This window comes from Orycteropus afer, unplaced genomic scaffold (genome assembly GCF_000298275.1).
Source record: "Orycteropus afer afer isolate SDZICR_OR568_19922 unplaced genomic scaffold, OryAfe1.0 scaffold00033, whole genome shotgun sequence".
NCBI lineage: Eukaryota > Metazoa > Chordata > Mammalia > Tubulidentata > Orycteropodidae > Orycteropus > Orycteropus afer.
In genome coordinates, this window is record NW_006921620.1 from 15369863 (window position 1) to 15379699 (window position 9837).

Sequence of the window (9837 nt, forward strand, 5' to 3'; positions counted from 1 at the left end):
ATGTTCTTGCCAATTTCAATCCATTGACATAAAGACCTCAACAGCATACTAAAGTCACACTATGACCTATAATATGTAACAGGACAGCCCAGGAGAACAATCACACCATTACTCACTTTCAGTAAAAAAGTCTAACAGAATAGCAATGAATATTTTCCCTTAGAACCTTGATCATACAATATAAATCATTTATTATACAAATTGCAATCAAAAACATGTGCTGTCACAGCTAAGCTTTACATATTCTTTGGAAGTCCAAAAAGTTCAAGGATGTCTTATCCATCTTCATTTCAGATCTAGTAGCATAAAAGCTGGGTTTTCTAAGTAGGATTTCCACAAATTAGAGAAGCGGGACACTGTAGCACCATCAATGACTCTGTGATCAGCTGACCAGCTCACATTCATTATCTGGGCTTTATATACTTCTCCTTTCTGGTTAAATCGAGGAAGGCTCTAAAAATAATGAAAAGAACAAAGAGTAAACTTTCACTTGTTCAATGCTCAAGTTCTAACAATACCAGTGCCTTAAGATCAGATAATCCCCCTCCCTGCAATAGGAAGGGAATGGTTATCCTGGTGGCTTCTGAAAATGTTCTTACTTTTCCCATTACTTTTTTGTGTACATGCCTCAATTTTTCTGTTTCTCCAAGTTATTTCCTGTCCTCTGTATAAGTTCCATACCTATATTAAATGTTATCTTAGACTTCAATAACTTTACAAATATTTATAAAACATCTACTAGGTGCTAGGTATCTTTCTTCTTGGCTCTAGGGCTAGACAAAACACAGGTGTTATCTTCTCACAGCTTACACTTTAAAGGGAAGAGACAATTAACTAAATAAAAATACATAATGGTGAAAAGTGCAAAGAAAAACAAAGAAGTTTGGAAAAGGGATAGAGAGGTTTGGCAGGGGTGGAGGTAGGGGACAGGTGTCATTTGCTGACAGGCCGAGCACGGAAAGGCTCACCTAGAGGTATCCTCAGTAAAGGGTACCTGGAGGAAGAGACTGAGGAGAAGCAGGACAGGAGTGTTGGAGCAACAGCACAGTAGCGGGTAGCTGCCGTGGACGGCAGCAGTATGTGGTGGGAGATGAGTGAGGTCACAGATGGAGAGGGCTGAAGGTGGGTCACATCATTATTCTTTGCAAGCTGTCTTTGGTAAAGGTCTTTTTTTTTTTCCTTCCAAATTTCTAATTCACTGCACCAAACTCAAACACATAAAAAATAAATTACCAGAAAAATGAAATTAAATGACATAAAATACAAGCCCTAATATTTACTATTAGATTCAACAGATGTAAAATCATTCTGTCAAATTGCTGCCCAAGTTTCTAAGCCCTGTTTTCCCTTTCTGTATTTATCTCCTCACAGTTCAGGTACAGTAGTCATGGATCAATAGGGGTCTGGATCACACTCCAAGTACCACCAGTGTATGGCCATTGTAGGTATTTGGCCTTTTATTCTGAGTGATATGGAGTCACTGGAGGTTTCTAAGCAGAATAACCATTCACCAAAAGGGATAGAAGGAACTCTAGTGGCATAGTGCCTAAGGCATTTGACTGCTAACCAGAAGGCTGGTGGTTCAAACCTACCAGCCACTCCTTGGAATGAAGACTGGGCAATCTACTTCCGTAGAGATATAGCCTCGGAAACCCAAGAAGGGGTCACTATGAGTCAGGATCGACTTGATAGCAGTGAGTTTGGTCTGTTTTTGGAAAAGGGGTACAGCAAGTTTGAGAGCAGGGGATGGTGAAGCAAGGGCTCAGTTGTGTTAAAATTCAAGATGCCTATTAGACATTCAGTCAGTTTATGTCTGTTTGTGGTTCAAAGAGGTGGTCAGACCTGGAGATGTCAACCTAAGAACATCAGCATATGAATGGATCAGACCATCAAGGGATTAGGTATAAATAAAGAACAGGGTCAGGAGTGAGCTTCAGGGCATGCCAATGTTTAGATATTGAAAATGTGGGGAGGCATGGGTGAAGAAGACTCAGAGGGAATGGGAAGTGAGACAGGAGGAAAACGAGGACAGCGTGCTATTCTACAAGCCAAAATGAAAGTGTTCCAGGTGCTCCAATGATTGACTGTCTTGTCTAGCGCAAGGAAGATAAGACTCAGAATTAACACAGAGATTACTCAGAGCTCCTTGGGTGGTGTAAATGGTTTGCACACAACCACCAACCCAAAGGTTGGCAATTTGAACCACCCAGCAGTGCCACAGAAGAAAAGGCCAGCAATCTGCGTCTGTAATGACTGAGAGTTCTCCCCTGTAACCCACGGGCTTACCATGAGTCAGAACTGACTCGAGGGCAACAGGTTTGGAATGGAGGTTACTCAACAACAATTTAGCAACAAGATGTTTAAAAACATGCTCATGACCATGTGTAGGGTTGGCAGACAATGTTTCTACAAGTGTATTTGTATGTGCTGTAAGAATGTCTGGGTATAGAGTAGAGTTGACTAGGGCCAAGGTTGGGGTGGCTTCTTGGCCATGGCCAGCTACCATGAGGGAGTGATCAGTTGGACTTGTGGGCTCAGGACCATGGTCGTGGGGGACATCAAGTTCAACTGGCATAACATTGTTCTACATCCTACTTTGGTGAGTAACGACTGTGGTCTTAAATGCTTACAAATGGCCATCTAGATGCAACAATGGGTCTCTCCTTGTCCAGAGCAAAGAAGAATAAAGAAAACAAAAGATGCATGGAAACAATTAGTCCAAGGGACTAGTAGACCATATGATCCTCAGCATATGACCATGAGACCAGAACTAGGTGGTGCCCAGCTACCACTGTCAATCGCTTAAAGGGGGATCGGTGCAGGAGATCCTGGAAAGAGTGGAATAACAATGTGGAAAAACTCAAAATCATTAAAAAAAAAAAAAGAAACAGGTTTGCTGGTCTGATAGAGCCTGGTGAGACCTCAGAGACTATGGCCCTAGTTAACCTTCAGGTCCGAAACTAAACTGACTCCTGTGGCTTCCAGCCAAACAATAAATAGGTATATGGGGTGAACATTTACATCAGGTAGATACACTCCTTGGAGAGATCAATCGTAGGAGAACAGAAGGGCAGTGTTTGCACAGGGAGTTAGCTCAGGGAACAGGAGTGCAAGGGAGGGAAGGATACAGGGAAGAGGTAACTACAGGGAAGAAGTGGGAAGAGAGCTCTTACATTGTGGGGGAATTGCAGTCAATGTCATGAAACAAAATGTGTATGAACTACTTACTGTATGGAAAATGAATTTTCTCTGTAAACTTTCACCTAATCACAATAAAAAAATAAAAAGAAATATGTCTAAAAATGTATAATGAAAACAGAGAATAGCAAAGGAGTGATAAAGGGAGAAAAGAATTCATAAAGGGAGAGAGGAATTAAATACTATTTGTCACAATCCAACAAATTAAATCATTGTGAAGATTTATATGCTAAGAACTATGCTTCATAGGTTGAAGACACCATGGGTAAAGTGATTTTATAAAAATGTATCTAAAGAATTGAGAAGAAAAGAAAGCTCGCTAAGGAAAATAAACCCGTATTTGTCAAATAGGTGTGATGATGTGGAAATTGTAGGAAGCAAGAAGAATTTTGTGAGACTCAAATACTGAATTCTTGTTGGAAAGAGAATAAATGAGAGAAGTTATTGTCACTTACAGAAAATCCTAGTCTGGAAAGAATGGTCTCATGCTGTGATCAAAAGTGCTATACCTTATTGCCTTTTCTCCATATCTCCTCTGTTTGCCAGAAGAGAAAGTGGATACTAGGAAATGGGAGTAACTTAGCAGCCAATGCACAACCTGCCTGAAAGCAGATCAAAGCTGAATGAAAGTGTTTGTGAAGGTTTGGGATGCCAACATAAAAAGTAAACTCATGAAAGACAAGTCCAGAGATGTTCAGTGTGGAAGCATTAAGTATGAAGAAGAAGAAAGGTTCTCTTTAAATCATGAAGAACAAAACCAAGGTGAGTATAGTGATTAATAACAAATGATATTCAATAAAGGTGGTATCAAAATGTTATCCAAGAGCTTTTTCATTTAAGTCATTGGTTCTCAAATGAGTTAGTAGAGAGGCCTAGGCTCTATCCCCTAAAATTCTGATTTAGTTGGTGTGGGCAAAGCTTGAGCACAATTTTTTTTAAGCTTCCCAGAGGACTCTAATGCACAGCCAAGGTTAAGAACCACTGCAACCCTTACTCTAAATCAGTGTCTCCTAAACAGGACCACAGATCTACCTGTGTTGGAACCACCTGTGTTTTTGTTTAAAACATAAGTTCTAGGGGCTCTACGTCAAGGCCCAGAAATCTGAATCTTTAATTAGCACTCCCAAAGCTTTTTAAACAGAGTAATATTTGAGGGAAATGCTCTAAATAGTGTCTCACTTTGTTACAAATAATTTGATGGGGCTACTATTTTTCTTTGGTATTTTGAAATAAAGATAATATTTTGAGAGAAGCAAAATGGCTGCATTTGTGCTTATCCCTAAAGAACCCCCCATCTGTACCTGGCATAATCCGCAGTGGTTGATCCATACAGAAACAAGCCAAAATCACCACCATTTATTATATTCAGAGGCAGCTATTGGAATTTCAGGCCTAGCACTTAGGAAGAAATAATAGGCTTACTGAGTCAAACTTTGCAAACTCAAACCTACAGAGTGAAGGGAGAACCTCAGAAATAGTTCTCTTCTTTGTGTTTACCTCTCCTCCAATTAGCCTAAAACTTGTTTTTTCAATTATTGAAAAACATACCTTAATTGATCCAAGAGCCCCAATTGCTACTTCTGGTGGCAATATCACTGGTTTGGCATAAGTACCACCAATCTGAAAAAAAAGTGGAAGAGTAAAAACTTAAGCTTTGGGAGTTCAAATGGCAGAGGACATTTTGTATTTTAAATGACCATGTGATCAGAAACCTTAAGCTATGGTTTATGAATATGAACACTGTATTACTCACTGATCCAATATTGGAAAGAGTAAATGTCCCTCCTGTAAGTTCAGCAGTTCCGAGCTGACCTGCAGAGCCCAACTCTTGGAGACGGTTCAATTCAGTGGCAATCTCAAAGATAGAGCAGATCTGAACATTTTTCACATTGGGCACAATCAAGCCCTGCTCAGTATCCATTGCTATCCCAATATTATGAGAAGCCTAAAAAATAAAAATTATATAGTAGGGCTTTTAATAAATAAGCTAACAGGAAAGGAAGGAACAACTTACAATGTCTTTGAGAACAATGATCAAAAGATTGGCAGTGACTAAAAATATGCTTTTAAATAAGTTTTTAAAAATTTTTTGAGAAAGATAATAATTTACTGACAAGAACATAGGGCAACAGGCCATTTTTCTATGTTGTTAGTGGGAATGAATATAAGCTATTATAGACTTTCTGAAGAATATTTAACAATTGTTGTTGTTGTTGTTGTTATGTGCCTTCGAGTTGGGCCCAACTCACGGCGACCCCTCCTTGGGTTTCCGAGGCAGTATCACTATGGAAGTAGATTGCCCCATCTTCCTTCCGAGGAGTGGCTGATGGGTTTGAACCGCCAGCCTTCTGGTTAGCAGTCAAGTGCACTACCAGAGCTCCCATATTTAACAATATGCCTCCAAAAATCCCATTTATAAAAATTTATGCTAAGGAGATAAATGCAGAAGACAGACAATTCCGATGTCTTGAATGTGATCCACTCCTAAGTGTCTTTAAGTCAAATTTGCAGATAAATCAGAATAGGTGCATGTGATTCTTATTTAGCCTCACTTTAGTGCAAGAAAAGGTGATTGTGATGAAAAATTTCTTGTGAGTTGGGGTTGGTCCCATCATTTCAATGTGAAGGCAAATTTATGCAACATTAAAGGACAAGTCCAAGTTGTCCATGAGTTGGATGTTTGTAACCCAGGAATTACTATATGTAGAGATACGTATGGAATGTATATCTCTTTCTAAGTTTGAGAAATTGCAAATAATCAAAATGTTTATTAATAGGTGAGTAGATACACATTTAATGGGAAATTATTAAAATAAATATAAATAGCTTCTCATATAAAACAGAAAATCAACTATGTTTGCAAAGTCTTTCTGTATTAATCATATATATGGGAATATATTAACATATATATTTCTAATGAGAAATGTAAATAAGGATTCATAGCCCAAAAAGAGTTATCAATCTTAGTAAACTTTCACTCCAGTCAGGAGAGTTCATTCAAACTGAATTCAAATATTCATTACTTTTCTCTTGTAAATGATTCTTGTTTTAAAAATTCTGAGAGAGCTTTTGTCTTTTGAGGGGAGGAGATGTACTGTATGTAACATAATCCATTGTCTCACAGCTGTGTATTTCCATTATCTTAAACAGAAAACTAAAAGGACTTAAAATGGAAATCTGCATATTTGAACAGTATCATTAATGAGTAAAAACAAAAAATTATACTTTAATACACTAAAACCTAAGAAAGCTGAATCATGTGTTAGGCAAAAACCTGGCAGAGAAGGAAAATTCAAATATTTTCCACTAAATAGAGCAATAGAAAAGTGGTAAGACCATACTCTATCAAAGGCAGAGAACGTGCAAGACCTGGAAAAACAAGGAAGTCCAGGTCTCACAGGTTTCACTGTATTTTATCCCAGACCTTTAATTCTAGTCTAAAAAAAAAGATCACTATTTGAGCATTAGAAGCATCTCTAAGCTACAGGCAATATTTTCTGTTTTTAACAAGAACATTTACATAATGCATAACCAACCTTGTATGTGATGTTTTGGCAGTCTTCATCCACAGATGCATTAAGAATAGGAAACTGTAGTAATCCCAAGGAAGCAGCCTATTTAACAGAAAGAAAACTCCATCTTAGTACTTTTTCTTCAGAGGGATAGAGGATTCAAAGCCAAAAGACAAGGTATAAAGGAATGACAGACGTCTTATTTGTGCTGAATTTAATTTCAAGCCTATTATTCCCAATGTAACCTTCAAGCAGTGCAGGACTAGGTCAACCTAATCATTTAAGAATCAAAGATAAAATAGCCAGGCTGCTTGTAAACATCAAAGAGATTTTCCAAATAACTATACAAACTGATCACAGTTGCAAAGAAAATGTCTTTGGACTTTTAATAACATGTAGTCTTAGTATTTCCATGAGAAGTAAACCTGTAGTTCAAAAATACACTTTGAATTAAAGTACAAATAAGTAGGTAAGCTCCTTTCCTGTGCAGAAAGAAGTAATAAGAGCAGTGACTGTTACTGGCTACCTGATGTCCTCAGCCAGTAAAGGCAGAGCTGACACCAACATTTTTACTTTACAGCCCAAATGTCACTTAATTTGCATTCATTAAGTGATCAATATTTTAGTTTTATTTATCAATATACTTATTATTTATTAATTTATTTCTGTGGAATGTACTTCCGTAGTGATACTGCCTCGGAAACCCAAGGAGGGGTCGCTATGAGTCGGGGCCGACTCGACGGCAAATAACAACAAAATAACAACATTTATTAATTTATTATTTATTAATCTCTCTTCTCTGCCTTCTTCCTAATCTCTCCCTCTCTAGTTTCTCATCTTGACACGTTCCTTTGCTGCATTGTTGTGAGTGGTTCTTAGGTGCTATCAAGTCCTCTCTGAGCCATCCCGACCCCATGTACAGGAGAACAACACTGCCTGGACCTGCACAATTGCTACTATGTTTGAACTCATTATCGCAGCCACTGTGTCAATGCATCTAGATGTGGGTCTTCCTCTTTTTCAATGACCCTTATTTTACCAAGCGTGATGTCTTTCTCCAGGCAATGTTCCTCCTAATAACATAACCAAAGTACTTGAGATGAAGTGCCCCCATCCTCACTTCTAAGAAGCATTCTGACTGTACTTCTTCCAAGACAGGTTTGTTTATTCTTCTGGCAGTCCGTGGTATATTCAACATTCTTCACCAGCATCATAATTCAAATCCATCAATTCTTCTTCAGTCTTTCTTGATCATTGACCAGCTTTCACATATGAGGAAACTCAAAATGTCATGGCCTGGGTCAAGTGCATTTTAGTCTTCAAAATGACATCTCTGCTTAACACTTTACAGGTCTTTTGAAGATTTGCCCAACGCAATATATTGTTTGATTTCTTGACTGCTGTTTCCATGGGTGTTGTTTGTGGATCAAAGTAAAATGAAATCCTTGACAACTTCAGTTATTTCTCAATCAATATTTTATCATGATGTTCCTTATTGGTCCAGTTGTCTTATGCTGAGGTATAATCTATACTAAAGGTCTTTGATCTTCACCTGTAAATGCTTCAAGTCCTCTTCCCTTTCAGCAAGCAAGGTTGTGTCACCTGCCTATTGAAGGTTGTTTCTGAGTCTTCCTCCAATCCTGATGTTACATTCTTCTTCATATACTCCAGCTTCTTGGATTATTTGCTCTGCATACAGATTGAATACGTATGTTGAAAGGACACAACCCTGACACACACTCTTCCTGATTTTAAACCACACGGTATCCTTTTATTGTGTTCAAAGACTGCTTCTGGGTCTATGTACAGGTTCCTCATCAGCACAATTAAGTGTTCTGGAATTTTTCTTCACAGTGTGATCCATAATTTGTTATGATGCACACAGTCATTTATGCCTTTCCATAGTCAATAAAACACAGGTAAATACCTTTCTGATATTCTTTGCTTCCAGATAAGATCTATCTGACATCAGCAATGATATTCCTCATTCCACATCCTCTTCTGAATCAATCCTGAATTTCTGGCAATTCCCTGCCTATGCACTGCTACAAACAGTAGCAGGATTATTTTCAGCAGAATTTTACTTTTGTGTGATAATGATATTGTCAGATAATTTCCACATACTGTTGGATCATCTTTCTTTGGAATGGGAACAAAAATGGATCTCCTCCAGTCGGTTGGCCAAGCAGTTGTTCCAAACTTCTTGGCATTAATGAGTAAGCACCTCCAACACTGCATCCATTTGATAAAACATCTCAGTGGGTATTCTGCCAATTCCTATAGCCTTGTTTTTCAATGCCTTCAGTGCAGCTTGGATTTCTTCCATCAATACCATCGGCTCTTGATCATACGCTATTTCCTGAAATGGCTGAATTTTGACCAATTCTTTTTGGTACAGTGACTCTGTATTTCTCCCGTCTTCTTTTAATGCTTCCTGTGGCATTCAGTATTCTGCCCTTAGAAACCTTCAGCATTGTAACTTGAAGCTTAAATTGTTTCTTCAGGTCTTTCATCTCGAGAAACACCAAGCATGTTCTTCCCCTTTGGTTTTCTAATCTCAGGTCTTTGTATATTTCATTTTAATATTTTACTTTGTCTTCTTGAGCTGCCCCATGAAATCTTCTGTTCAGCTCTTTTTCTTCATTCTTTCTTCCTTTTGTCAGAATTTCTTCTGACATCTATGATGGTATTTTTTTTTCCTGTCTTTTTAATGACCTTTTGCTTTCCTCATATTTGATGTCCTTGATGCCATCCCATAATTCATCTGGTTTTCAGTCATTAGTGTTCAATGCGTCAACTCTAGTTTTGAAATGTCTCTCAATTCAGGTGGGATATACTCAAAGTTGTACTTTGGCTCTTGTGAACTTATTTTTATTTTCTTCAGCTTCAACTTGAACTTGCAAGTAAGCAATTGATGGTGTTTTCTGCAGACAGCCCTTGGACTTGTTCTGGCTGATAATAATGACTTTCTCTATGGTCTCTCTCCAAAGATGTAGTTGTTTTTTTAAAATTTTGATTTGGGTGAAGATTTATAGAGCAAATTCACTTTCCATACAGCAGTTCACATATACTTTGTCTCATGTCATTGACCACAGTTTACCACAATGCAACAGCTCCCCTCCCACTT

General features: G+C 38.1%; 1 protein-coding gene across 1 annotated transcript in view; it reads right to left on the reverse strand.

The window, feature by feature from the left end:
- Positions 1–285: 285 nt before the first annotated feature.
- Positions 286–9837, reverse strand: part of DBT (dihydrolipoamide branched chain transacylase E2) — a 76402-nt gene continuing 66850 nt past the window's right edge. The window contains exons 7-10 of the mRNA XM_007936100.2: positions 6735–6812; positions 4952–5143; positions 4747–4818; positions 286–453 (exon numbers count right to left, since the gene is read on the reverse strand). Of these exons, the coding sequence (XP_007934291.2) occupies positions 286–453; positions 4747–4818; positions 4952–5143; positions 6735–6812 (510 nt within the window). The remainder of the gene's footprint in view (positions 454–4746; positions 4819–4951; positions 5144–6734; positions 6813–9837) is intronic.